The following is a 27,573-nucleotide window of genomic DNA, read 5'->3' as shown; positions in this document are numbered from 1 at the left end:
GGTGCTCTTAGCCAAAAGTGGTTTACTTGATGAGATCAAGGATGAGACAACATAAGAAGGGTGCAGCTCTGTCATGAATGATCTTGAAGAAGGTCAAGAAGCATCTAGTCTGGAGCTAGGACAAAAGGTTATTTGTGGCACAAAGGGGAAGGAGATCGAAGTGCGTCAGGAAGTGATGCGAAATGATCTTCAGTAGGGTGATAGTGAAATCATTCCAAGAAAATAGCAACGAGTGCAGAGTGCAGTCGGTGCGGATGGGGAAGGGCTCATGGTCAAGAAGACGACACATAAAGGAAGCCATGTCCTCAACAGAAGCTGGTCGAAGGGTAGTTCGTGCGTCAGATCGTGATGCAGTACTTGTAATCTATTCCCATGCAGCAGGGGTTGTATCATAATTACGCATGGAGAAGCAGACGGGTATGTTTGTAAGGCTTGACTTCTAAGAATTTGTATTTTAGTTTAGTATGCAATCAAGCAGGGGGAGAATGGCGACGTTCTGGTCCAGAGAATGCATATCTCATGGGGGAGAAAAACATGTGTGATGGACATCTCGTGGGGGGAGAAAAACACATTTGGTATGGAAAGGTTCCAAGTGAAGAACGTGGTTGTTGAACAAAAAGAATGTTGTGCTTGATCGGTACACAAAACTAAAAGGGAGACACTGAAGATGTAAGATGTCTGCCATGAAGTAGTCGATGACGTAGTTGTTGAAGCAGATGTCGTATTGAGTGGTGAAGACCATGTGGAGTCAAGATGCTGAGCTGGAGTCGTGTAGACTTGGAGAGCAAGGACGTATCCTGGAGATAAAGAAAGGGGAATAAACTTGAGGAGCAAGTTTATGACTTAAGGGAAAAGGAATAAGTGGAAAATTAGGATTTCATGTTGATATGGAAGATGTTCATGTTACCTTAGAGGTTAGAATTTCGAAAACGTGGAAAATAATATAAGATTATAGAGAAAAATAAGCTTTTGGAAGTGCTCTTGGATCGTGCTGAAGCAGTAGTTGAAGTACTTGACAGAAAAAAGACATAAGCAGGTAACTTAGGAATTTTTAGTAGCGTTAGGATATTAACATTAGACGTGTAAAAGTTGAATTAAACAGATCTTGTAATCTCTTATATACTAAAGCACAAGTCAGCTAACAAATCAAAATTTAACATGTGGAAAATGCATTAAAATAATAAACAATTGATTAGAAAAATATCTGTTCAATCCCTAATTTCCAGCAACTCAATCCTAAATCTTCTCTGAATATCACGTACAAAACAATTGGCCACGTTCTTAAACCGTTTATTCTCATATATATTTTAGATCTACTGATTCACTCAATGTTTTCTGTTTTCTCCATTAGTAAAGAAACAATAGAACATATTATTTGTTCTCTCCTAAACTTTCAGTTTTGTTCTCGGTTCTTCTATTTTTTCTGCAAAATTATTCTCCTGGAAAGCTCATAAGTTCTTGGGGTAAAAGAGGATTAAAGTGACAAGCATCAGGTTTTGGCCTAACAAAAAAGGTTTGCAATTTTTCAACTTCTTACTACTTTTCTCTCCTAAATTTTGATTTCTTGATTAAAGTTTCCATTGTTGAAACAATTATTTCTAAGTATTCACACTGCAATCGAGTCCAACCATAATACTTTTGTTGAACGTATAAAGGAATTTGCATATCTGAATCCTAATGTAAATTTACTTTAATTCAAGCAAGGTTGACCATGCAATTTTTCATCAAGACTTAACATTCATGATATTGTAATAAAAATCAAACTAAATTATAAATTCAACAAACTATAAGTAATCTGGGTTAATTATGTTTCAAATGTGTGTTTTTCCGAAAATATATTAGATAAAATAACATAAAGATGTCAGTAAATTGTTATTTTAAACTGAAAATATATTTAAACAATAAATTTATTTGATTCATCACATTCAAATTTATAATCAACATAAATTGAGTTTTTTATTCTGTATGAATCATCTAAAGAATTAATGGATCAAATCAAGTATTTTTGTACATATCCTATTTATTTTTGAAATACTACAAATATGTTTCAATTTTATAATAATATCAGATTTTTTTTTTGCTTTCGACAACCGCTTTATTTCAATGACCTCTAATATTATGTGTTTTGTATACTATTTAAAAATATTTATTCTGATCGCCAATTATAACACTGATCAAATAATTTATAAAAAAAGTAAATTGACCGGTGCGTAGCCGGGCAGTAATACTAGTAGATTATATAAAGCAGATTCTAATAAAACATAGTGTTTGCTTGTATTGATTTGTTTCTCAGTTTACTTATGCAGTACTATTATGTTTGCATCTTGCACTTACATAATACATAAGAAGCATTTAACTAATTATGATCAAAAGCCGATGTATAGAACCTAATATCTCTAAATCGTTAGAAAAACGTTATTAAACTTTATAACTTCCGGATAATAAATTCGGTAAGAATAAACAAGAAAACTATTGTATGATGAGTCTTGTGGTGATAAAGAAGCCGGTGGTAACGCTTTTTTTTTTCATTGAAATAGGGTATTACAAATACATAGTATAGATCAGATAGAATTTTACAAAATGATCAGCCAGAATCTAAACATTACAAATAAACCTTATGATAAAACAAAGAGATGTCTTAACCAACCAGGATATCCAGCAGCAATGTAAGATTGATAGCGATCCTCTTTGATCTTGATTCTTTCTATCTAGAGAAAGATTCTACCAACAGTTGTACTTAATGGACAAAAAGTACCTTCTTTCATGAAGTCTGTTATTGCAGTTTTATCAGTGTTCTTTAATGAAACCATGTCTGGATCGGTGCACTCGACCATTGATACTTGAGTCCTTGACTATATCATCACCTACCATGTGCTAAGAAAACATTAGCTTTAGCATTATATTATTTATATTTATATTTTATTCTTTCTTTAGCGGCCGCCTCAGAGATGTCATCTCATATACTAACAAGTTGGGTTTTACTTAACATTTTTACCAAAAAAAAAAACAAGTTGGGTTTTAAGAAGTATAATCTTTGATCATTGACGCCTACCTGTCATCATTTGTGTGAAGAAGAAACATACATGCTGACGATTACAATGAGGTCAGCGACGACCTCGATATCCACGTTCCTTTTTTGACTATTATCTCCAAAATGACACCTACGGCCTCTCGACTAATCTCTACTTAAGGCTCTCTTATTACTCCAACCCATGAGAGAGACGTTTCTCTTATCCTCTTGAAAGAAAACTAAACAAAAATGGCAAAAGAAGATAACCGGTTTAGCTCGGCTCATGAAGGCGACCGTGAACCGCTTTTCGCGACCAGGAGGAGAACCGGAGGACTGATTGCGTTTCGTTTTTTTGCGGCCTCGGTTTTCGGGTGCATCTGTTGTACTTGGTTCTACAGAGTGGTCGAACCGTTAGAGAAAGATGAGAACCGAACCGGTTTCTTTCGGTTAATTTGGTTGGTTATGCTAATTTTGGAGATCTGGTTCGGTTTGTACTGGCTTGTCGTGCAGTCTCTCCGTTGGAATCCGGTTTGGCGATCCACCTTCACCGATAGACTCTCCCGGAGATACGGCAACGATCTCCCGAGGCTCGACGTTTTCGTTTGCACGGCGGATCCGGTGATAGAGCCGCCTTTGATGGTGGTCAACACAGTGTTATCCGTGATGGCTCTCGATTACCCACCGGAGAAACTAGCGGTGTATCTCTCGGACGACGGTGGCTCTCAGCTCACGTTCTACGCTCTCGCGGAGGCAGCTGAGTTTGCTAAAACATGGGTTACGTTCTGTAAGAGATTCGACGTGGAGCCGAGATCCCCTGGCGCTTACTTTTCTTCCAAGTCAAATGTTCTTGACTCCGAGGTGGCTGAGCTGTATAGAGAGATGGCGGCTAGGATTGAAACGGCGACGAAACTACGGCGAGTACCCGAGGAGGCGCGGTTGAAGTGCCGTGAGGGGTTTTCGCAGTGGGATTCTGACGCCACTCAAAGAAACCACGCAACCATTCTTCAAGTAAGTATTTTAGTTATGTTCTGTTAGAAACAGAGTCTGAGTTTATTTGTTTCATTCATCAGATTTTGATAGACGGAAGAAAAGAGAACACAATAGCAATACCAACACTGGTGTACCTATCGAGAGAGAAGAGACCTGAGCATCACCATCACTACAAAGCTGGTTCCATGAACGCATTGGTAACGGTTTCGTGTTCAACAAGTCATATAACCATTCTCCGATACTACTACTACGCTGCTCTGATTCTTTTGATATGGTTGTTTCTTTGACAGCTGAGGGTGTCTTCGAAGATCACGTGTGGGAGAATCATACTTAACTTGGACTGTGATATGTACGCAAACAACTCAAAGTCAGCACTCGAAGCGCTCTGCATTCTACTTGATGAGAAAGAGGGAAAAGAGATTGCTTTCGTGCAGTTCCCACAGTTTTATGATAATCTAACAAGGAATGATTTGTACGGAAGCATGATGCGAGTAATAGCACATGTAAGGATTCTGGATGCTTTGATAGTATTATTGATTCTGCTGCTACCTAACCTTTGTCATTTGGGATGTGAAAACAAAGGTGGAGTTTAATGGATTGGACGGAAATGGTGGACCGTTATACATTGGGACAGGCTGCTTTCACAGAAGAGATGTTATCTGTGGAAGAAAGTACGGAGAGGAAGAAGAAGAAGAAGATGAAATTGTAGAGGCTGAGAAGTTTAAGTCTCTTGCAAGCTGCACATATGAAAAAGGCTCTGAATGGGGAAAGGAGGTAAGGCAGTGATTAATAAGTCTTCACTTACTCAATCTGTTTCTTGTACCACAAGTAAACGTTGTTACCATGGCAGATGGGGGTGAAATACGGTTGCCCGGTAGAGGATGTAATTACCGGTTTAGCCATTCAATGCCGCGGGTGGAAATCAGCTTACCTGACCCCTAAAAAGGAAGCTTTTCTTGGGGTAGCGCCTACTAATTTGCATCAGATGCTCGTGCAGCAGAAGAGATGGTCAGAGGGAGACTTTCAGATTCTGCTTTCAGAGTATAGTCCGGTTTGGTATGCCCAAGGAAAGATCAGTTTTGGATTGATCCTTGGTTACTGTTGCTATTGCCTCTGGGCTCCAAGCTCAGTACCTGTGCTTCTTTACTCTCTTTTGACTTCTCTCTGTCTCTTTAAAGGCATCCCTCTGTTTCCAAAGGTCTGGAGCTGGTGGGTTATCCCGTTTGGTTACGTGGCTATCGCAGTTAATACTTACAGCCTAGCCGAGTTCTTGTGGTGCGGTGGAACTTTACGTGGATGGTGGAACGAGCAAAGGATGTGGCTTTACAGAAGAACAAGCTCCTTTCTTTTCGGATTTACGGACACGCTTCTGAAGAAACTTGGTGTTTCGGAGTCTGCGTTTGTGATCACAGCGAAAGTAGCTGAAGAAGAAGCAGCAGAGAGATACGAGAAAGAGGTAATGGAGTTTGGAGTGGAGTCTCCCATGTTTCTCCTCCTCGGAACACTCGGCATGCTCAATCTCTTCTGCTTTGCCGCAGCGGTTATGAGACTGATGATGACTACTTCTAGAGAGGCTGGAGGAGATTTACAGACAATGGGTTTGCAGTTTGTTATAACAGGATTGCTTGTGGTACTAAACTGGCCTTTATACCAAGGCATGCTGTTGAGGAAAGACAAAGGGAAGATGCCAGTGATGGTGACAGTCAAGTCAGTTGTCTTAGCTTTATCTGCTTGCACTTTTATTGTGTTTCTGTAAGGAAAAAAAAATAGAGAGTTTCAATAATTGCCAGCTTTTATGTAGAAAATTTATCCTATATACATCCATCCGAGAAAATGACCAAAATAGCACTAAATCAAGTTTTTGTTCCCAAACTAACACTCAAGTCTAAAAGTCACAAAAATAGCACTCAAAGGGTAGGGTTTATAATTTAGGGTTTAGGGTTTAGAGTTTAGGTTTTAGGGTTTAGAGTTTAGAAGTGAAGTTTTGGGAATAAGATTTCAAATTTTGAAAATTAAAAAAATTTAAATTTTTCAAAAGATAAAATGTTATTTTGGTCATTTTAGTTTTTGAATGCTATTTTTGTGATATAAACTTAAAAAGGTGCTATTTTGGAGATTTGCCCTATACATTCATCCATTTGCAAATATCGAAAATGAGCAAATTAATATTGTTACCCTTGACGATTCACCACCAACCATTTTCTAAAATCTAAACATCAGCCCAGCCTTATATCACTATTGCTGAGGGAGGGTTTGAGTGACGTCAGCGAATATTTTCATTTGAAATGTCCAAGCTTAGAGCCTCCACTCACATCTCTACATAAACCAAGAAGAGACGTTTCTCTCTTATCTTTATCACTTCCCCCACTCAAGAGGCTAAGCAAAAAAAAGATGAGAAAAGAAGACGACCGGTTTATACAGGTTCACGAAGGGGAACCGCTTTTTGACACCAGGAGGAAAACCGGAAGAGTGATAGCGTACCGTGTTTTCTCAGCCTCGGTTTTCTTTTGTATCTGCTGTATTTGGCTCTACAGAGTTACCGTACCGACAGAGATTGATGAAAACCGGACCGGTTTGGTAAGATTAATCTGGTTGGTTATGTTTATCGTGGAGATTTGGTTCGGTTTGTATTGGGTAGTCGTGCAATCTCTCCGGTGGAATCCGGTTTGGCGATTCACCTTCACCGATAGACTCTCCCGGAGGTACGGTAACGATCTCCCGAGGCTCGACGTTTTCGTTTGCACGGCGGATCCGGTGATAGAGCCGCCGTTGATGGTGGTCAACACAGTCTTATCTGTGGCGGCCCTGGATTACCCACCGGAGAAACTCGCCGTGTATCTCTCAGACGACGGTGGCTCTGAGCTCACGTTCTATGCTCTTGCGGAGGCAGCTGAGTTTGCTAAAACTTGGGTTCCGTTCTGTAAGAAGTTCAACGTGGAGCCGAGATCTCCAGCTGCTTACTTGTCTTGCAAGGCAAAGACAAGCGTTCTTGGTTCTGCAGCCGCAGAGGAAGTGGCTAGGTTGTATAAAGAAATGGCGGAGAGGATTGAAACAGCAGCGAGACTCGGGCGAATACCCGATGAGGCGCGTTTGAAGTACGTGGAGGGGTTCTCCCAGTGGGACCCTGACGCTACACGCAGAAACCATGGAACCATTCTTCAAGTAAATTAAGGCTTTAACTTCCGGCAATGGAAAGAACTGACTCTGACTTATTTGTTTTATTGGTTTCATGATCAGATTTTGATAGATGGAAGAAAGGCGAATACAGTAACGTTGGTGTATCTGTCGAGAGAGAAGAGACCTGAGCATCATCATCACTTCAAAGCTGGAGCCATGAATGCATTGGTAATGGTTTACTTGTTCCACAAGTCACTCGGACCACTTGATTTGACACCGTTTTCATTCTCTGACAGGTTAGGGTTTCTTCGAAGATAACTTGTGGGAGAATCATACTAAACGTGGACTGTGATATGTACTCAAACAACTCAAAGTCAGCACGCGATGCACTCTGCATCCTCCTTGACGAGAAAGAAGGAAAAGAGATAGCTTTCGTGCAGTTTCCGCAGTGTTTCGAGAACCTTACAAGGAATGATCTGTATGGAAGCATGATGCGCGTAGGAGCTGATGTAAGTTGTATATATAGATTCTGAATTTGTAAAATATTTATTCTGCTTACAAACTTTGTATGTGTAAAATAAAAATAAAAAGGTGGAGTTTAAGGGATTGGATGGAAATGGAGGTCCGTTATACATTGGAACTGGATGCTTTCACAGAAGAGATGTGATCTGCGGAAGAAAGTACGGAGAGGAAGAAGAAGAAGAATCTGAGGATACTTCAGAAACTGAGATGATTAAGGCTCTCGCGAGCTGCAATTATGAAGAAAACTCTCAATGGGGAAAGGAGGTAAAGCATACTTAGTTACCAAGTATACCGGTTTGTTTCCTCTTTCTTTCATTCATTCAAAATTAAGTAAAATGTGGTTGCTTCCATGACAGATGGGTGTAAAATACGGTTGTCCAGTAGAGGATGTCATAACTGGTTTAGCGATTCAATGCCGTGGATGGAAATCAGCCTACTTGAATCCGAAAAAGAAAGCTTTCGTCGGGGTAGCACCAACCAATTTGCATCAGATGCTTGTGCAGCAGAGGAGATGGTCAGAGGGAGACTTTCAGATTCTACTTTCAGAGTATAGTCCGGTTTGGTATGCCCAAGGAAAGATCGGCTTTGGACTGATCCTTGGTTACTGTTGCTTTTGCCTCTGGGCTCCAAGCTCAGTTCCTGTGCTTATTTACTCAGTTTTTACTTCTCTCTGTCTCTTCAAAGGCATTCCTCTGTTTCCTAAGGTAATAATAGCTAGCGTTCCTCTGTTTTTTTCTGGGTATGAACTCTGAATCTCAGGTAAAACTGATCTGTTTTTTTTATTAGTTCAGGTCTGGAGCTGGTGGTTTATCCCGTTTGGTTACGTGACTGTTGCAGTCAATGCTTACAGCCTAGCCGAGTTCTTGTGGTGCGGAGGAACTTTACGTGGATGGTGGAACGAGCAAAGGATGTGGCTTTACAGAAGAACAAGCTCCTTTCTTTTCGGATTCACGGACACAATTCTGAAGAAACTTGGGGTTTCGGAGTCTGCGTTTGTGATCACAGCGAAAGTAGCTGAAGAAGAGGCTGCAGAGAGGTACGAGAAAGAGGTAATGGAGTTTGGAGTGGAGTCTCCGATGTTTCTCCTCCTCGGAACACTCGGGATGCTCCATCTCTTCTGTTTTGCCGCAGCGGTTATGAGACTGGTGATGACTTCTAGAGAGGCTGGAGGAGATGTACATACAATGGGTATGCAGTTTGTGATTACAGGACTACTTGTGGTAATAAACTGGCCTTTATATGAGGGCATGTTGTTGAGGAAGGACAAAGGGAAGATGCCACGGACCGTGACTGTCAAAGCATTTGTCTTAGCTTTGTCTGCTTGCACTTGTATCGCCTTGTCTTAATAAAAGATAGAACCAATGTATTTGATACAAATGTGCATCAAGTATGGATTGCAACTACTAAATAAATGTTTGGGAAGTTTGCAACATTGATTCTTCTGTTTTAAAGATTTTCTGCTTACAAAATCTAAAGAGAAACACAAGAAAGGTCCTAACATCCTAATAATAGTCTAACATATATGGACAGATAAAAGTAGCCACTCCAATGTTTTTTCCCATTCTGCAGTGATTACCGAAAGATCCTATGGACAGACAAAATCTAAAGAGGAGGTACAAGTATGAAGCTTACATACAGAGGAGTCGAAAAGAATGGAGCATTGATGGGTTTTTCACTGGATCTGAAGGTGACCGGTGAAGATTATCACCTTAACCTGAAAAGGAGATACACCACTCTCTTAAAATCAAATAAAATTTTCCTATTCTTTTCAAAAGTGGGAAGCATATGAAGATTTTCAACAAAAAGAAGGAAACAGGTGAATTCGATGATAGTTTGTTTACCTTTGATGTTCCGGTGACAAACTGAAGAAATGTAGCCATGTCTTGTTTGTACATAGTATATCTCCCTCCCTTTTAGTGACTCAATCCTCAGTATCAGGTATCTCAAAGACCATAAACTTTGCAAGAGAAGCGAGTGTCTTAGCATCTATGCATCTCTTTCTCCGATTTTTGCTTTTGAAAATAGATGATGATAGTGAACAAGACATACTAGACTTTCCTTGCATTCTGATATTGTTTGCAGCCACAATTAGCTTATTGCTTATCGTTTCACTTTTTTTACTCGCAGTCGCTCCAGTTTCCCTCTCCGGCGTTTTTGGTATGAAACATTTCGAGTTCAACTCAGCAGCTCTTGCTGTCGACAATGAACATCTTACTATGGTGTCAGAACCGACAAACTCTCTCTTCTTTGTCTTCTTGTTTACAGCAGGGATCAGGCCAACGACTCCTTGAGGGGATTTATTAGAACCGGAGAAATGTACAATTTGAGATTTACCAAAGCAGTTGGATATGCTTGGCGCTGGTGATCTGTTAACAAGTGTAGCTTCTGCGTGGATAAACCAGGGCTTAGAATGGTTATCCCGGAAGATAAACTTTATAGGCACAGATTGAGCAATGTAATAAAACTGAGACTTTCGGTGAACCTATAATAGGAGAGAAGCAAAAGTTAGTAAAGCACATGATTGAAGAAAAATGGATACTTTTGCACAGATTTACATTACCATGAGAGCATGAACTCGTATCTCCCCTAAGGTGGGAAGGCAACTTGCATGTGTTTCCTCAAGTTTTCCTGCAAAAGCACACTTGACATTTATACAAATGGAGAAAAACACCAGAGAAGAACACTTGTTACAGTGATTACTATAACCTGAACGATATAGCTACAAAGCTAAGTAGAAAGTTGGTAAAAGCAGAGGTAATTGAGAAAGAAGAAATAATTTTAATGGAAAGAGAAAACTTGAGCAGTAATCAATAAGCATAGGGAATACTCTTGAAATCTGGGGATGTGATATCGAGAGAAACCGTCATGGCGATTCGGGTTCCCAAGTTAGTCTCAACAAAGACGGCAACTTCCATTGCCATTGCGACCCGGAGGCGAGGCGAGGCGAGGCTGCAGACCAAGACAAAGCTGTTTTGTTAAAAAAAAAATGACGCTGAGAAATGTTTGCCGTTTTTCTTAGTTAGAAACGACTGACAGTGCTAGTGTAGATTTTTGAAACTCGTAAGTCGTTAAACGATCGTCGGAACTGACTGAGCAAAAACCTAAACAAGTGTCACTCACTGCCATTTCTCCGTCCAAAAAAATGCGGCGGCACAACCGATGGCCGCTCTCCAGTGCTTGGTTTTGGCAGGCACAACTTCTATGTACTCCCTCGTCAAGAGCACACCTCTGATCATTATGAGTTTCTCTGCCAGACCACATCCATCGACTTCCTTGCTAAGTATCACTTTGATTTTAACACCTGCATCAATGAAGGTTCCTCCTCCTTTCCCCTTTTCATGATTAGCAATACTGTGTTTTAGTTCTTGAGGAATTCACGTATTTGAATACTCCCCCAGGCATCTCTTTTTTTTGTCCAGACGACAAGAGGAAGATGCAATTATGAAAGTTCCTGGATTGATACTGTGTTTTGGCTCTGGATTTTAGCAAAGCATTTTAGAGATCCTGTATACATACATACATACGAATGATGAAAGTTCATGTTCGCAAGACTTTCTTCTTGTGTACACTGATTCAGAATCCAACAAGGAAAATCTCTTGGTAATATATACCATTTACACTTTTGCTGGAAAGATTTCTTACCACTAGATACATACATGTCCTTGGATCTTTACTTAGATTGATGAAGTGAATTATAGTCGATGATAGCAAAGTTTTCAGGATTGATGGATACTGTCACTCTCTTATTCTTCTTCTTACAAAGCCTTCTTTAATTCAAATATATCTCATTTTATTCTTCGTTCATGACAGGTTGCGTCTTTGCACAGGCATGTACTCATCTTGGGTTCGACTTTGCACATCATTCAGACTTGAAAAGTACATTAACCGTCTTTATCTCAGCTGGACAAGTGGCGACATCATCCACCTACGAACAGGCCATAGTAATCCAGAGAACTGGCGAGTCTCAATGTTTAAATACGAGAATATCGTACTCATCTGGAACTTCCCACGAAAACTCAAGGCTAGACAGACCAAAGATTGCATCTGCAAAGCCTTTGCAGCTCACACATCTCAAAGGTCCTATTCTCTGACCAAGCTGAAACGGTTGGTGTCAAACCAAGAACAAGAGACCTGAGACGGCTGAGAGAAGAGAGAACATGGTCGCTGTGACTCACAAAGCATCGGATTTGATCGATGCGGTTTAGGCAAATAGAGTTTAAAGACGAGTCTTTGGTTAAACCACACTAGGATTAATTAGCCATACTCCTTTTTTTTTATCAAAGAGAGTCTTTGTCTTTTTTGTTTTTTAAGAAACATGAAACTCATATAGTGTTATGATCAGGTATAATTTTTTGTTTTAAGTACATGAAATAATGAAAAGCGCAATAGTGTGATAAATCAAATACTAGTATTGTTGACAATGGATCGGATGGAGATATCAATCTCAATCAAATTTTCTTCAGCTTCAAGTTCTTCCCAAATATCCATGATCGTCATCTCTTGGTAATATTCTTCTTTACTCATCCAACCTTCTTTTGTTTCTCTCGTCAGAGTAATCTCTATCAGCCCTTCTTCTTCTTCTTCTTCTTCTTCTTCTTCTTCTTCATAATCTAGGTTGGTTTTAGTTTCTTGACTTTCAAGCTCTTCCCGACCATGAAGACAAGACTTGGATGACTTGCTTTTGAACACGTCAGTAATGTGGAGAACCTTAGAGAGAAACAAGATTGGGATAGTTATTATGAGACTGAAAAGATTCTTCAAGAAAGAGAGTGCTGAGATCAATAGTGTCTTGTTGACTTCATTTCTCGCCATTGTTTGGGGGTCCGGGTCATCAGACCTTACACAAACCGATTTATATATATGTTCATCTCTATCATGAATTTTCCAGGCCGAATGCACTGAACATAGACAAGATTCCAATGGGTACAAAGACAAAAAAAAATCCTGATGACATGTTCCCCAGTATCTTGTAAGGGAGCCCATTGGGGCATGACTTCGTGAACAGACACATGCATTTGTTGCTTTGACTTTCTTGCGTTGACTCCAGATATAGCTGTTATCTATGAATCTCTCACAGTGCTACAAAAGAATAATAGGTTACCATTATCGTGTGTCAACAAAGAGCCCATCTTTCTTCAGAATAAACATATGGGACCGAACATAAATAAAAAATAAAAAATCATGATCCCAACTTTTACGAATATTATCCAGGTATATAAAGTATGAATACTATACCTCAACGGCCTCTTTATCAGTTGATAATCATTAATAGTTTGGAAAATATTTAATATGCTAATCGCTGATTGGAAAATCAGAGCTAATAGTATACCTCTTCAATGATCTTGACAGCAACTCTTGCTACCTCCTGGTCAAAAACTCACACTTGCCAAGAATCTGATCAACACCAGTAGAATCAAAGTTAATGTCTTTTCTTAGATTCGAATCAGAGAAGTATTGCCAATGAGTCAATGAGCCCGTTTCTTCTTGGAAAGGCAAAGCAACACTTTTTCTAGCCGTTTTATTTTCATTTTAAACCCCCACTTCTTTCTTTCATTACAAATACGGAACAAATGTTTTCAAAATATCAGACACATCCTTCCCAAAATATTATTAAACCCTTCTCCTGAAAACCTACATACCCAAAACGATGTCGTCGTTATCTCGCCTTCTCCGTGGCGCCTTCAACACTTGTACTATCCGTCGTTTTTCCTCCGCCGCCGCCTCGGAAACCACGGCAGCAATCTCTCCACCTCCTAAAAAGTCACTCAGTAGTATCGTGAATGAAGAACGAAACCCCAAACGGATCGTGGACAAGTTCAAGATGGCGTGTGAGTCTGAGCGATTCCGAGCTAACATAGCCGTCTACGATAGAACCGTGCGGCGTCTCGTCGCGGCAAAGAGATTACATTTCGTGAAAGAGATATTGGAGGAGCAGAAGAAGTACCCCGACATGTCAAAGGAAGGATTCGCGGCTAGGATCATCTCCCTTTACGGGAAAGCCGGTTTGGTTGAAAACGCACAGAAGGTGTTCGACGAAATGCCAGAGAGAAACTGCAAGAGGTCAGTGCTCTCCTTCAATGCCTTGCTCAGTGCGTATGGTGTTTCCAAGAGATTCGATGTGGTTGAGCAGCTTTTCAATGACTTGCCGAAGAAGCTATCGATCAAACCAGACATCGTATCTTACAATACTTTGATCAAGGCATTGTGTGAGAAGGGTTCCTTGTCCGAAGCTGTTGCGTTGCTTGGTGATATTGAGAACAAGGGTGGTTTGAAACCTGATATAATAACATTTAACACACTTTTGTTGTCGTCGTATCTGAAGGGAGAGTTTGAGCAAGGGGAAGAGATATGGGCTAAAATGGGGGAGAAGAAGGTAGCAAGGGACATCAGGAGTTACAATGCTCGGTTGCTTGGATTAGCCAACCAGACGAAATCGGAAGAACTAGTAAGTCTCTTTGAAGAACTGAAGGCTAGTGGGATCAAACCTGATGTTTACAGCTTCAATGCAATGATTAGAGGGTCAATCAACAAAGGCAAAAGGGAGGAAGCCAAAACTTGGTACGAAGAAATTGTGAAGCAGGGTTATCGTCCTGATAAAGCTACATTGGCTTTACTGATTCCTGCATTGTGTAAAGCAGAGGAGTTTGGGTGTGCGATTGAGCTCTGCAAAGAGACGTTCAGTAAGCGTTATCTTGTGGGACAAACGACATTGCAGGAGTTAGTAAATGAATTGGTAAAAGGGGGAAAGAGAGGAGAAGCCGAGGAGATAGTGGAGATAGCAAAGAACAATGATTTCTTGAAGTTCAAGCTTGATTTGTCGTCGTCTCAGTTGATCAGTTAGGAGATGATGAACTGGTAAGTTATTCCTTGTCTTGTGGGCTATTGTACTTCTGTGAACAATGTAAAACTGCATGTATTCGTTGTTTAATACATTTTGGTTGAATTCATTGTTTCACTGGGACAAATAAATCGATTATTAATTAGTGAATAAATCTAGGAGGTGATATAAACCGACCTCCAAACAGAGGAAATGGGTTTAATTAATTAAAGTAAATCGTGTAACCAAACAGTTAATTTCCTTATAGAGCATTTGAAAACCCTACTACTTCAACCCCCCACCCCACGCCAGTGATTGATTGAGTGGAGAGTACGCCGAAACTGAGAATGGCTTTTTTCGTAGCTCTCCGATCGCGCCTTGTGCCAAGGTTACTAAAGCTTAGGTGTCGTACGTCAAGGCTACTTTCTACGGAAGCAGCTTCTTCATCCAAGAAGGCTGCTCCAGGACTCTCGCACTCGCTCTTTTCTGATCTTCATCATCAACTTCCTCCTCCTGAGGCGGCGCTGGCGAAGGAGCGGAAAGGTCTGAAGTTTCTTAGCAACGTATTCATCTGGGCTCTCACCGGTGCTACAGCTGCTGTTGGTTACACAAGCTATGGTATGATGTGCTTCTTGCACTCCCTCGCCCTTCTTTAGGGTTCGAATAGTGTCCGAATGTCTGCCTTGTGTGTTTTTCTTAGGTGTCATGTCTCTAACTGTTGTTGTCTGACTCTTTTAAAAAATCTCATGATTCTTGTGCAGCCTACACGTTAGATGAAGTGAATCAGAAGACCAAGGCCTTCCGAGAATCTGCTTTCAAGACGACTCAACAACTATCTCTTCATTCTTCCGGCATTCATGTTCGCTTTCAATTCAATTCTGACTTTACCATTGTTTCTCTGAATTAAAATACTTTTTTTTATCTCTTTGCAGAAATATCAGGCAATGCTCTACTCTGCTGCCGTCAAAGGTATATTATCCCTTTTGCCCTTGTCACTCACTACTAACTAATATTATTACCTCTTATGACGACTTTGTTTCTGAATGATCAGTTCCTGCCCGAGCCATTGATATGTATTTGGAGCTTAGGGAAGCTGTGGAGGAACAAGTTAAAGTATGTTTACTACTTTCACACATTCTTGTGCCTTGCTCCTCCTATCTTCTTCTTCTTTACTTACTTCTTCTCCGGTTCTTTATAGGGCTTCGCAGAACCTCTCTCTGAAAAGCTTCTTCCAGATATGCATCCCGCAGAACAGAATGTAATCTACACTCTCGTTCTTGATTTGAATGAGACTCTGCTTTACACTGACTGGAAGGTAATAGTAACACCCTTAATTCCAATTGATCTTTGACTGATGATGTTCTGAATATCCGTTTTTTTAAAAAAAAATTCTTATTTTCCGTTAACAAAAATTAGCGAGAGAGAGGGTGGAGGACGTTCAAAAGACCTGGTGTGGATGCATTCTTGGAGCACCTTTCCAAATTCTATGAGATTGTCCTCTATTCTGACCAGATGGATGCGGTAAAAAAAATATCCCTTTTCTTTTATTTTATTTTATTTTATGTTGTGTTAACATTGCGGCAACTAACAACACACTTTGGTTTCATTGCTTTCTAAGTATGTACTGCCCGTCTGTGACAAGTTAGACCCAAATTACTACATACGTTATAGGCTAGCCAGAAACGCTACTAAATATGAGAATGGAAAGCGCTACCGGGTACGTAATCTCTCTTTTTGTCAATAACCTACCAAAAGTAGCTCTGCTTTTCTAAAATCCCCGCCGTGGTGCCAGGATCTGTCAAAGCTGAACAGGGACCCCAAGAGGGTTCTGTATATTAGCGGCAATGCTTTTGATACGAGCCTTCAGCCTGAGAATTGTGTGCCTATCAAGCCTTACAAACTCGAATCTGATGACACAGCCCTTGTCGACCTAATACCCTTCCTTGAATGTTACTATTGTTCCTTCATTGCCTTCTGTTTTTCTTTCTTTATTAATCTTGGTTGGTTGGTTGGCTCATCTCTTTTATTTTGCAGATGTTGCTCGTAACAATCCAGCTGATATTAGACCGGTTCTAGCCTCTTATGAGAGAAATGATGTTGCCAAAGAGTTCCTTGAGAGGTCCATTGAGTATCAAAAGTGAGTCTTTTATTTACCTGTCGTATGAATGCAAAATCTGTTGCTGGCTGTCCCCACTAAGACAAGTCTTATTGAATATGCAGGCGAATGCAAGGACAGAGACAAGGCCGACTCTGGAGGCGTTAGAAGGATCATAAACATTTTTTATGTATAGTTAGAGACGATTATATCCTCTTTGATTCATTACACCATAAAACACAGGGAACAGAAGCTACTGTTCTTTGCTGAGGGGTAAACTTAACAACTACAAATCGTGTCTTCCTCATGAAAATGTTATGTGTTTTTACCCGATTTTTACCTCTGGTGACCTTTGTCTCGGTTTTACAAAGTGAACCTTTTCCAAGGGAACCAAAATGAAATTTTATTTTTAATTTAGTTAGCAAATATTTTTTTTTTCTAATCTGTTTTGGTTGATTACCAAATGAATAACGATTATGAACTTTGAGAAGTTAATTGGTTGAAACGTCTATTTATAATTTTATATGTATTGTGAGTAAATAGATGTTCAAGAAATTGCTAGTTAAGTAGGCAATTTGTATATGCCTAGCGACTATTATTTGGTTAGGTTTAGACCTTAACGAATTATTGATTTATTTCTATATATATTATATTTATATAAGATATTTAGTTTGTGGGTTTAATTATAAATTTATTTTGATGACTTATCAAAATCTTTATATATAAAGAAGGGTTTGTATCCCTCCTGTTGTGCCACCTCAGCAGACAGGTCAGAAAGTCGGATTATGTGGGCTCGACACGTGTCTCACCTATACTAAACGTTGCGCTTCATTAAAATTGTTTCTGATGGGCTTCTAAATGTTAGATTTTGGCCCACTAATGACCACTTTGTTTTCTTCACCTTGACGGGAAAGAACCTTGGAGTTTCCGCCGTCGTAAAGCTTATGTCGCATTCCTTCACCAACGATGAAGGTCCTTCCCAGTACCATCCATTATCACCGGCGAATGATTGATGCAAGCCTTTGTCTGTGTCGACTCGCTTCCAGCTCTTTTCATACGTTTCGAGATTGGCAACGTTACGTAACTCCCATCCATTCAATCACTGTCATTAAAGTTTTAATTGACTCCATCTACCCACTCCTTCGACTATTTCACTTTCAGTACATCCCTTTCCTTCAAGTCGGTGCATCTGCAGGTATATATAGGTGTGTTTCCATCCGTCAAAATCATCACTTTCTTACTCACAATCTTATCAAGCAGATAAACTTTTGCAGAGTAGAATGGAGAACTCCTTTCTCCTCCTTGCTAACTTAAAAACTGATTGTTGTACCACCAGAATTGAAGTTCGTTTGCTTATATATGTATGACTGTTGGCAGGCAAAATCTCAGAAACATGGGCCAGAGTAGGATCCAGAGGAACTAGAAAGTCTCAAGCATCATAGGGTAAGTGTTCTTAGCGAAGGAGAAATGCTTTTACCATTGTTGCATTACGCATGTTGTGCTTTCTCCCGCAAATTATTTTTAACTTTTGGAGATTTGGCTATATGTCTCTCAGATTGGACTTAAGAGGTTATGCCTTATGTGTGAGTGGATAGTCAAGAGCGATAAGTTAAAAGTAAGTTAATACTTACCTTTAGATTTTCTTTTTTTTTAAACAAAAAAGAAAATGGGCACTTGACATTTTACTGGTTTATATTTTCAGCAAAAGTTGGCTATTTCCTCACATGGGATACTTGCTGCAGAAGGGTTCAAGCTGCACGTTGACTACCGGTCCATGATCCATTTTCTCCTCCTGAAGTTTCATCGGACTCATCTACAACATCAATAAAAGGTTATCCAGATAGTCATAAGAGGTAATGACTTTGTTAATGTATGTTTTCTTCTCTGACCCTCAACTTATATATTGGTCTTTACTATTGTGCTGCACGGACAATATGGATTATCTAGCTCAGGCTTAGAAAGCTCATAGGGTGAAGGAGAGGAAGCTTTGAGAGAGTGATAAAGATGTGGAATCTCTACGCCTGATTTCTAACAAAGAAATTAAAATTCAGAGCAAGATGGTACCATTTTTTCCCCCAACTCTTAATCTACATCCTATAGATACTACCTATGTATGCGCTAAAGTTGTACCTAGATGCCCAATTAGAGATCGATGCAGTGACTTGGTCCAAGTGAAACTGACATCACTTGCTGACTGATTTGCTCAGTTATGGTCAGTGTGGTTTAGACATGGAAGAGACATTTAGGTGGAGTATCATACAGTGTCATTTTATGAGTACATCACTACGTTTGTTCTGCTGTCTCTTTGTGTTTGTTCTTGACACATCGACAATATTTTCTTTGTTATGTAAATATAATCTTTTGGTGTTGAAAAACTTATAATATTTGTCAACAATCTATTCTTCTTTAATTACAGCTGAACTGAACTAAATAGGTTATGTACATGGCGCACTCATGGAAGCCAATTCAAAAGCATCAAAACATACGATTAGAAAGAAAATTTAGACAATTTTGATGACCTCGAAATATGGAATATCGAACTGTGTGATTGCTTTGATGAATCCAAATAACAAAAAAAAAACACAGGCATATTTCAAAATAATGTAATCTTTAAACGCTAATTATCTTCCTTGAATTATAAAAAAATGGATAACCAAAAAGTAACATATAAAAATGTTCAGATTATGAAAAAGACTGACTCCGTCCTGAATACCCAAAGACCCAACTATACAACACTAGAGAAGAAACACACACAAATAAGAAAAATGCCCCTAAATTTAATCACCAAATCAAAACACAATAATGTCATAAGAATCAGTATTTAATGGAAAACGACACAGCGTCAAAATTAATACATGTATAACGAGACATAAAAAATAGAAAACATCGATTAGTTCAAACAAAAACTTAGAATACATATAAAAAAACTAAGGAACATTCAATTGTTATCCCTGAACTGAAGCTAATTAAACGGAACTCTACACATCTACAACAGAAACTATATAACAAAATTACCCAACACCGTTCATATACACACAAGTACACCTTAATGATAAAAACCAACAAATAAACATCATAAATCACAAAAGACAACATTCTGCGCGAACAAACATAGAGTAATATATTTAAGACTCAAAACAAACATGTATAATTTTAAATAATAATGATCACTATTAAATTTGTATGTAGTCTACCTAACTTAAATATATTCTCAGTTAGAATGGATCAAACTTTGCACTACTTATTACTTATAACTTTGCTAAACCCATCGAGCAATTATTTTTAAAAATTCTAATTATTACTATAGTTAAACTAAAACAAACATTAAATAATAACCATCTATAAATTTTTCAATAATTAAAATAATTTTACAATTTTTAAAATAAATTGCCAAATAAATAGATAAATTATTTTAATAATAAACAAGAAAAAATTAATTATAATTTCTGAAATAAATATTTTAAATATATTTATTTTATTTTTTCAATTGTTTACCCGCCCGTAGGGCGGGCCTATCCTAGTTACATATATAAAACCAAAGAAATTAGACAAATTAGTGGATTTCTAGTTTTGTACTAACCTTACTGATTAATTTAGAACTATGGTAAATATTAGCCGACTAAAATCTGTCACTTTCAATGCGTGCATAAAGGTGCAATATCCACTTACAAAGATCCTTTCACCTGTAATCCTTTCCAATGCGTATTAGTACTGTAGTAGTAGACTAGTAGTAGTTGTAAAAGTCAAACTAACTTAGATCATAAATTATTGTACTACAAAACGGATGCCATGACATAAACCCTCTCAAGTTTCACACGTCTCGTCCTCTTCTCTTCTTCCTCAAAACTTTGCTCACATTTGTACTTTTATTACATGTATACTCAAAGATCCCAATAAATACCTAAAATAAATATATATCATATATTAATTAAAATGTCCAGTTTAAGGTATAGTTTTAATATGTAGTTGGATATAAAGTTTTTATGTTTTGATAAATATTTTAAGTTTGCTTCTGAAATAATATTGCTTAGCACTAAGCTATCACTATTTGGTTTAAAACATGTACATTACCTGTCTTTCAAAAAAAAAAAACATGTACATTACCTAGTGAAAAGTGGTTAAAATATTTGTTAGGCGAATTTTGATTAACTATAACCAAAGTTCAAAAAGGTATATTGTTCCCATGTTTTTTCCACAAAAAAAAACTTACTTTTTTTTTGCTAAAGTTAAACTTATACTTAATACTGTCGTTCACGCTTTTATCCTAGAGTATGTTTGACATTTCGTTAATATTCTCTGAGAAACAATTAAACAGTTAAATAAAGATTTATTGTGTGTTTCATACGGTATGATATCGTATACTGTATGATATCTTTGTTGTAGAAATTAAAAGAGTGAGCAATATGATTAGATTCAGGCAACCTTAAATGAACGGAGGAGTTTTCAAATCAAAGGACGATGGCCTCACGGCCCTCACGCAACTTTGGGACAAACATACTCATATGTCACAAGCGTCACCTTTTTATCTCGTTTTCCCTTTTCTACCATTTAAAAAATATATTTAACCTCGTTTTTCTCTTAGCTTACTTGGTCCAATTTTCTTAATCTTTGTTTTGTCATATGTTAGCAAATTCTAAATGCTGGGACAACAGAAATCACACTGAAATCGCATATACAAATTATGTAAATACTAGCACTAGCTATTTTGATATTTGCTTCTTGCTTTGAACTAGTCATCTAAGTAATAAATATATATAAGAAAGATTTACACTTTAAGGCACATTTCATCTTTTATATTACACGCTGGGACACTTCTGTCTACAAGGACACTTCTGTCTACAAATCCAAATAGAAAACAAGGTAGGAGGTTGATGATATAAAAAAGAAGTAGGTGGCACAAAAAACATGTGACGAGTGATGAGCCGTAGGATGTGTAGATAAGGAGACTAATTATATTACAGGAAATCAAGTCAAAGTAACAATAATAACTGCAATGTGTCTTACATGTGTTGCTTGTCATATTATTAACCTAACAACTTTTTTCGTTAGACATGAACAAATATATATAGTACGCAACAATTTTAAAACAAAATCCACACAAAAAACATACTTCAGTTCAGTAAAAGAATATTACTATTACTAGGCATCATGTTGTCGGTCAGCACAAGCCGTGGCCATCTCCTATATAAGCTCTGTTCATCTTCTTCTCCACATAACAACCATCCCTCATCTCTTCTTCCAATCCCAAAAGATTCAATGGCTCCCTGCATCGACACTTTCAGAACATGTAAACCCCAGCTTTCTCATAAAGATGACTCTCGGTTCTGTTACATGAATCTCTTCCGACCCGTTCATTTCCCTTCACGAGCACCCATCACTAACTCCCTGGACGGAGGTGATGTCTGGCTCAAGATGCTTGAAGAAGCCAAATCCGACGTTGAGCAAGAACCCGTTTTGTCAAGCTACTATCACGCTTCCATAACATCGCATCCATCGTTAGGTTCCGCTTTGGCGAACATTCTCTCGGTAAAGCTCAGCACTTTAACCTTACCAAGCAACACCCTTTTCGAGATGTTCATCAGCGTTTTAGAAGAAAGCCCAGAGATGGTGGAGTCGGTGAAGCAAGACCTAGTAGCAGCAAAGGAAAGAGACCCAGCTTGCTTAAGCTACGTCCATTGCTTCCTAAGCTTCAAAGGCTTTCTCGCTTGTCAAGCTCATCGTATCGCTCACAAGCTCTGGTCCCAAGACAGAAAGATCCTTGCTTTACTCATCCAAAACAGAGTATCCGAAGCTTTCGCCGTCGACATCCATCCGGGAGCCAAGATCGGAAAAGGGATTCTGTTAGACCACGCAACGGCCGTGGTGATCGGAGAAACGGCGGTGGTTGGAGACAACGTTTCGATTCTCCACGGCGTGACGCTGGGAGGAACAGGGAAACAGTGCGGCGATAGGCACCCCAAGATCGGGGATGGGGTCTTGATCGGAGCAGGGACTTGTATACTAGGGAATATAACAATCGGAGAGGGAGCTAAGATTGGATCGGGGTCGGTGGTGCTTAAGGACGTGCCGCCGCGAACAACGGCGGTTGGAAACCCGGCGAGACCGATAGGTGGGAAAGAGAATCGGAGAATGGTTGATAAGGTTCCAGGTTTGAGTATGGACCAGACTTCGTATTTGACCGAGTGGTCTGATTATGTCATCTAAGCCAATTGTAGTTATTTCCGATTAATCTGATTTTATAAGTACTCTTTAACCAAAATTTTGTATAGAGCTCAACTGTTGGTGTTTAATTATACTAGATCTTTTCTCCGCGCTATGCGCGGATTATGTATTTTGAATTTATGTTTAAGGTATACATTTAAGAATATGTCTTTTTGTAAACTTATAAAAATATTTTTTTAAGTATGTGAAACTGCATAGAACTGAAAGATTATGTATTGTGTCTTTGAACCAACTTTAATTTTTGGAAAACAATATTCTAAAAATCGGATCGAAACAAAATAATTTTTCTAAAATAACCTTTATAAAATCTACTTAGACATTCAGAAAAATAGTTTATTAAAAGGTTCTTAGCTGCTGCATGCCGATTATTTGAACGCTAAAAGATGTTTATTAACGTTGTTTTGTACCTGATATCCTAAACTTTATGACATTGTCTTAGACCAAAATCTGTGTAACCAGAGGCATATGCACTTGACGATGAATGAAGTCACATACCCAGATGATTTTTAATTTTGTATAGATAATTACCTAAAGTCTTGGTTGTTTTTAAGAAATGTGCTTATGATTCATTTTTGGTACATTACTTGCTTAGATGATCTAATAAAAAGTGATATATATATATATATATATATGTATATATTTATATTAGATATTTTCATTTTTTCTAAAAATTAGTTTGTGTATAAAATATACAAAAAATATTTACCGATAAGTTTGGATCAAAACCGTTTAGTCATTCTCACTTAGAATAAAATTTTAAATTTAATATAAATATACCTAAATTCATTAATTATTGTATATGCTGCTTTTTGGGCTTATAATAAAATATATTTGAATTACACAAGTAATAACTAATATTTCATTTGTATTTCCAATAAATTTATATATATATATATTACAATGATTAAAATTAGATATTTAAATGATGTGACATACATGCAAATAATAATATTTATCACTAAGTTTATTTTTTGTTTTAAAAATAAATATTAGTCATGAATATAAATATTTTTAAATTAGTATATCTAAATTGATAAATTTTTAAAATATCATTAGAATTGGTTAATAATTTTCAAGTTACTAATAAATTAAATTTAGTATTAGAAAAATATATTTAAATTTTGTTTTTGTTTAGTTTTTTATTTTCTATAAAAATATAATATATGTTTCTTAAATTATAAAAAATAAGTAAAATAATTTATTAAAATAATAAAATTTAAATAAAATTAAATACTTACACTGGTAAATAACTAATTTATGAAAATAAAAATATTTACAACATGTTTGAGATATATGACATATGTGTAGAAATTATAATGAAAATAATAACTGTTAACATTTGAGAAATGAACATTAATCTTGGGACATGTAATTTTAACTTTGTATACTGTTGTTAAAAACCGTGTAAAGAAAATGTTACATTTTTTTTTTCAAATTTATGATTTTTTAGTTTTTTTTAATTTTTTTTTTCAAAATATTTGGATTTTCTACTTTGGTAAGATATAATTTATGTTCTTTTTGTTCCTAGTTATACAATTTTGGAAATTAAAATTTTTATGTTGAGTTTCCAGATATTAATTGTTTTATATTATTTTATTTGTTAATTTAAATTTTGTTATTGATTTTCATTTTTATTCTAAAAAATCATACTCGTAAAACCTTTGTGAAAAATAAAACTTGCAGAACTCTGAATAGCACATCTATAATAGTTGGCTTGGCCTAAATCAAATTAACAACAATTACATATTTGCTTCTTTGCTATTTGTTGCAGTCTTTCTGATTCTTTCAAACTGTTGTTCCAACACTCAGTTTCTGATTTTGATGCAACTATATGAGTGCACAAACGCTAGATGAGTATATCCATGACACAAAGGATTAGATTAACATCTATGTAACCAAAGACGAATCGTTCTCTAAACCTGTATTATCATAATGTCCTAAAGTAAGAACCTATGATAAATGATGTCTGTTTCCACAATTAGACAGTCAATCATCCTAACCAGTTGGTTCAGGTAAGCGTTTGAAAGCTGAAGCTTTTCTTTTCAAATTACTGCAGTTAGAGCTTGTGTTAAAGCAAAGGTGTGTACACACTTGTCCACTCAAGGCCTGAAAAAAGAAGTGAGACGTCACGACTTTACCATTGCAACTCCGCCTTGCATCACCGCCGAACAGGGCCATACTCCGTAGAAGGAAGATGCCCAATGAATATATGTTCAGTTGTATGTGAATAACTGAAAACTCTATGTACTCGGCAAAGCTAAAGAGTTTCAACGTTACGATAATTCATTTACACACAACTCTATGTAACATCCTAAAAGAAGATTTTTCTTATACATTGTCATTTCTACATACATTTCAGACAATTCATTAACTAAAACAGTGGTTAAAATTGATACAAAAGTGAGGTATGTTTCTTACTTTGAAGCTTTTGCTGTAGTCAAGATCGCTATAATGTGATTCGTTAAGTGGAGAGGCTTCTGTGGCGTCATAACGGTACCGGACAGCGGTCGAAGAAGATGTGAGTACAATCCTCTTCACAGTGTTTCTTGATTTCTCGCAAGAGTTCATCAAGTTCCTTGTTCCATTTATATCTCGATCGACCAACTTCTCCTGACGAAAAAAAATCAACTACTTTGATTGATATGGAAATAAAAATGAGATTAATTTCTAGCAAAAGTAAACTGCATTTGACCAGATCATTGCTGTCCACACAAAGGGTAACACGAGAGGCGATGTGGAAGACTCCATCAACACCTTTGATTGCTTCATCAAAGCTTCCCTCCACCGTTAGATCGGCTTCGAAAATCTTTAGCCTTTCTTTTGCTCCTTTCAACTCCCACAAAAACCTAACTTTCTCTTCATCTTTACAGAATAGTTAGAAACAAAAATCGTCGCAGCAATCAAAATGAGAGATCGCTAAGTACCTGAGGAGTCTCTAACAGTTGTCCTTACGGAGTGACCCAAGTCGAGAAGTGCCTTTACAACGTGAGAGGCTATACTTGTCATCATGGACAGGAACTCCACACTCTTAGGCTTTAACATGAATAAAAAAAATCAAAGGTCCAGTCATAGCAGAGGAAAATATTTAAGCCGAGAAATGATAAATAAACTAATCTTTACACTTTATGTTGAATTACTAAAGCAAAGCATCAATGTCAATTTCTAATTAATATGAAAAAGCAATTGTATTCCTACGAAAACTGGAAAACGATCAATAAGGGAGACTGAGAAAAGATTATTACCAGATTTGGGACTATCTTTTCATCTTTCTCCTCTGTCATATCCCTTCTCAGTGGAGATGAATAGTTTGACCGGGTACGACGCGAAGCCATCTTCCCCACTCGAAGAAGACACCATATCAGTGGGAAAAAGATGTCTCAGATGAATACCATGCATTTGAGATACCATTTCGCCTCAGATTTGAAGGGTGTAGAGGCGAGAACTACATCATTTTATCAAACGAAGCGCCCTAAAAGTGAGATCTTGAGATGTATCAGCCATCGGTTTCTCCAGAGATGTAGATTAGGATGTGTAACGGCTAGAGACGATCAAAATAGAATTAAATTGGGATGTGAGATAAGATCTATTGATCGTCTTTGCTGTAACCTTCGAAGAAAATAACGGGATTGAATGAGTGAGGATGGATCATAATAACTCAACAGAAACAACAATCTGCAGAAATCGGAAAAGATGAGGCGAAGTAGAAGGGTCACACGTTTGTATTTGGAATAAGAAATTTGGACTGATTTAAAATGGGCCGCAACCAAATATTATCGGCCCATATGAATTGGTCTGCTATTATTCTGCGTTGAGAAACAACGGTATGACGTGGTCATTTTGAAGATTATGATTGGACGATTTTTTTAAACGACGTGGACAGCTTCTCTGTTGAGTATATGCTGCTTTTAGTATAGTATAGATGATGATCCAAGAGTAATAATATGAACTAGATGAAAACAAAGTTTGTGAGTTAGCATATTGAAATTGGTATGTATTATTATGTTACAAAGTCATTATATCGAATAAAGACATTTGTTTAAAATTATATAATTTTGAATTAGTTTATATAAAATTTTGTATGTACACATTTATATATATTTTTTAGCCATGAACATTTTACCGGATCCTATAAAACCAAACCAAAATCGACTGAGAAATATAGTTATGGTTTGGGTCCGGGACCAAAGCAAAATACATATTTAATTTTTTCTTCGATCTACGGTCTCTGTTCAATTCCGGGTCCTACTCAAGATCCAATCATGTATCCAAAGTGTCTGAAATGTTTTGTTCATATTAGATATATTTTGGGTTTTTGAGATATGTATTCGGTATTTCAAATGTGTTTTTGATATTATGAATACTTTTTAAGTTTTGGAACAAGGTTTTCGATTATAGTTTCGAGTATCTGGTAAAATATTAAATTAAAAAATGGGTATTAGGAAATATTTTATGTACAATTCAAAAGTATAGAAAAATTAAATTTTCGAAATATTAAAAAAATTGGGTATTAGAAAATATTTTGAACCACACGATTTAAAAATGCATTTAGATCCTAGGATGGTTGTAGTTTCTTTGTGTTTGAATAAAATGACAATTGACGTGAATAAATGCTTGTGTTGGTGGTTGAAAATTTGTCCTATTTTCTAATTTATATTATTCATTTTATCTTGTGATTTTATTTGTCCATTTTCTCAAATTATAAATATATAGTGAAAATATAATTGTTACAATAAATTGTAATTCTTTCTCTCTGTATTTTAACATCCATTCTCATATATATATATATATATATATCATATT

The 27,573-nt window shown here is 37.3% G+C and overlaps 7 protein-coding genes across 13 annotated transcripts; 6 read left to right on the top strand and 1 right to left on the bottom strand.

Moving 5' to 3' along the window:
• The first annotated feature begins 3,108 nt into the window (after positions 1-3,108).
• Positions 3,109-5,854, top strand: LOC111198147 (cellulose synthase-like protein E1). Its single transcript, XM_048773879.1, has 5 exons — positions 3,109-4,018; positions 4,081-4,197; positions 4,291-4,503; positions 4,583-4,774; positions 4,851-5,854. The coding sequence occupies exons 1-5, from the start codon at positions 3,260-3,262 to the stop codon at positions 5,754-5,756; spliced, it is 2,187 nt and encodes a 728-aa protein (XP_048629836.1). The 5' UTR covers positions 3,109-3,259; the 3' UTR covers positions 5,757-5,854.
• Positions 5,855-6,200: 346 nt separating this feature from the next.
• LOC106361242 (cellulose synthase-like protein E1) lies at positions 6,201-9,071 on the top strand. Its single transcript, XM_048773878.1, has 6 exons — positions 6,201-7,162; positions 7,238-7,345; positions 7,414-7,626; positions 7,709-7,903; positions 7,996-8,343; positions 8,431-9,071. Exons 1-6 carry the CDS (start codon positions 6,392-6,394, stop codon positions 8,983-8,985), a joined length of 2,190 nt encoding a protein of 729 aa, XP_048629835.1. The 5' UTR covers positions 6,201-6,391; the 3' UTR covers positions 8,986-9,071.
• LOC106361241 lies at positions 9,019-10,609 on the bottom strand. Its single transcript, XM_048773887.1, has 4 exons — positions 10,467-10,609; positions 10,200-10,267; positions 9,481-10,121; positions 9,019-9,353 (listed from the first exon to the last, which is right to left on the bottom strand). The coding sequence occupies exons 1-3, from the start codon at positions 10,558-10,560 to the stop codon at positions 9,561-9,563; spliced, it is 723 nt and encodes a 240-aa protein (XP_048629844.1). The 5' UTR covers positions 10,561-10,609; the 3' UTR covers positions 9,019-9,353; positions 9,481-9,560.
• A 209-nt stretch (positions 10,610-10,818) lies between these two features.
• LOC106412507 (poly(A)-specific ribonuclease PARN-like) lies at positions 10,819-11,894 on the top strand. 2 transcript variants are annotated; one of them, XR_001282626.3, is made up of 3 exons: positions 10,819-10,954; positions 11,038-11,239; positions 11,450-11,894. XR_001282626.3 is itself a non-coding variant. In XM_048773888.1 (2 exons), exons 1-2 carry the CDS (start codon positions 11,166-11,168, stop codon positions 11,772-11,774), a joined length of 399 nt encoding a protein of 132 aa, XP_048629845.1. In that variant the 5' UTR covers positions 10,875-11,165; the 3' UTR covers positions 11,775-11,894. The 2 variants fall into 2 exon arrangements, 1 of the variants encoding a protein (XP_048629845.1); XM_048773888.1 differs by having other exon boundaries at positions 10,875-11,239.
• A 1,143-nt stretch (positions 11,895-13,037) lies between these two features.
• Positions 13,038-14,952, top strand: LOC106361237 (pentatricopeptide repeat-containing protein At1g55890, mitochondrial-like). The gene is made up of 2 exons (XM_013800958.3): positions 13,038-14,494; positions 14,820-14,952. Exon 1 carries the CDS (start codon positions 13,287-13,289, stop codon positions 14,478-14,480), a length of 1,194 nt encoding a protein of 397 aa, XP_013656412.2. The 5' UTR covers positions 13,038-13,286; the 3' UTR covers positions 14,481-14,494; positions 14,820-14,952.
• On the top strand, positions 14,804-18,964 carry LOC106359844 (mitochondrial import inner membrane translocase subunit TIM50-like). Of its 6 annotated transcripts, none has more exons than XM_048773886.1 (14): positions 14,804-15,074; positions 15,218-15,315; positions 15,389-15,425; positions 15,508-15,569; positions 15,655-15,771; positions 15,873-15,977; positions 16,075-16,173; positions 16,249-16,405; positions 16,491-16,593; positions 16,677-17,626; positions 17,713-17,746; positions 17,929-17,994; positions 18,107-18,166; positions 18,254-18,964. In XM_048773886.1, exons 1-10 carry the CDS (start codon positions 14,804-14,806, stop codon positions 16,717-16,719), a joined length of 1,092 nt encoding a protein of 363 aa, XP_048629843.1. In that variant the 3' UTR covers positions 16,720-17,626; positions 17,713-17,746; positions 17,929-17,994; positions 18,107-18,166; positions 18,254-18,964. The 6 variants fall into 6 exon arrangements, with proteins under 6 accessions (XP_048629843.1, XP_048629841.1, XP_048629838.1 ...); XM_048773884.1 differs by having other exon boundaries at positions 17,713-17,756; XM_048773881.1 differs by having other exon boundaries at positions 16,677-17,756; positions 18,254-18,404; positions 18,504-18,964.
• A 2,530-nt stretch (positions 18,965-21,494) lies between these two features.
• On the top strand, positions 21,495-22,956 carry LOC106412334 (serine acetyltransferase 1, chloroplastic-like). The gene has a single exon (XM_013853283.3). The coding sequence runs from the start codon at positions 21,700-21,702 to the stop codon at positions 22,753-22,755; it is 1,056 nt and encodes a 351-aa protein (XP_013708737.2). The 5' UTR covers positions 21,495-21,699; the 3' UTR covers positions 22,756-22,956.
• Positions 22,957-27,573: the final 4,617 nt, after the last annotated feature.

This window comes from Brassica napus, unplaced genomic scaffold (genome assembly GCF_020379485.1).
Source record: "Brassica napus cultivar Da-Ae unplaced genomic scaffold, Da-Ae ScsIHWf_270;HRSCAF=446, whole genome shotgun sequence".
Classification (NCBI taxonomy): Eukaryota; Viridiplantae; Streptophyta; class Magnoliopsida; order Brassicales; family Brassicaceae; genus Brassica; species Brassica napus.
This window is presented reverse-complemented; position numbering and strand designations above follow the sequence as displayed.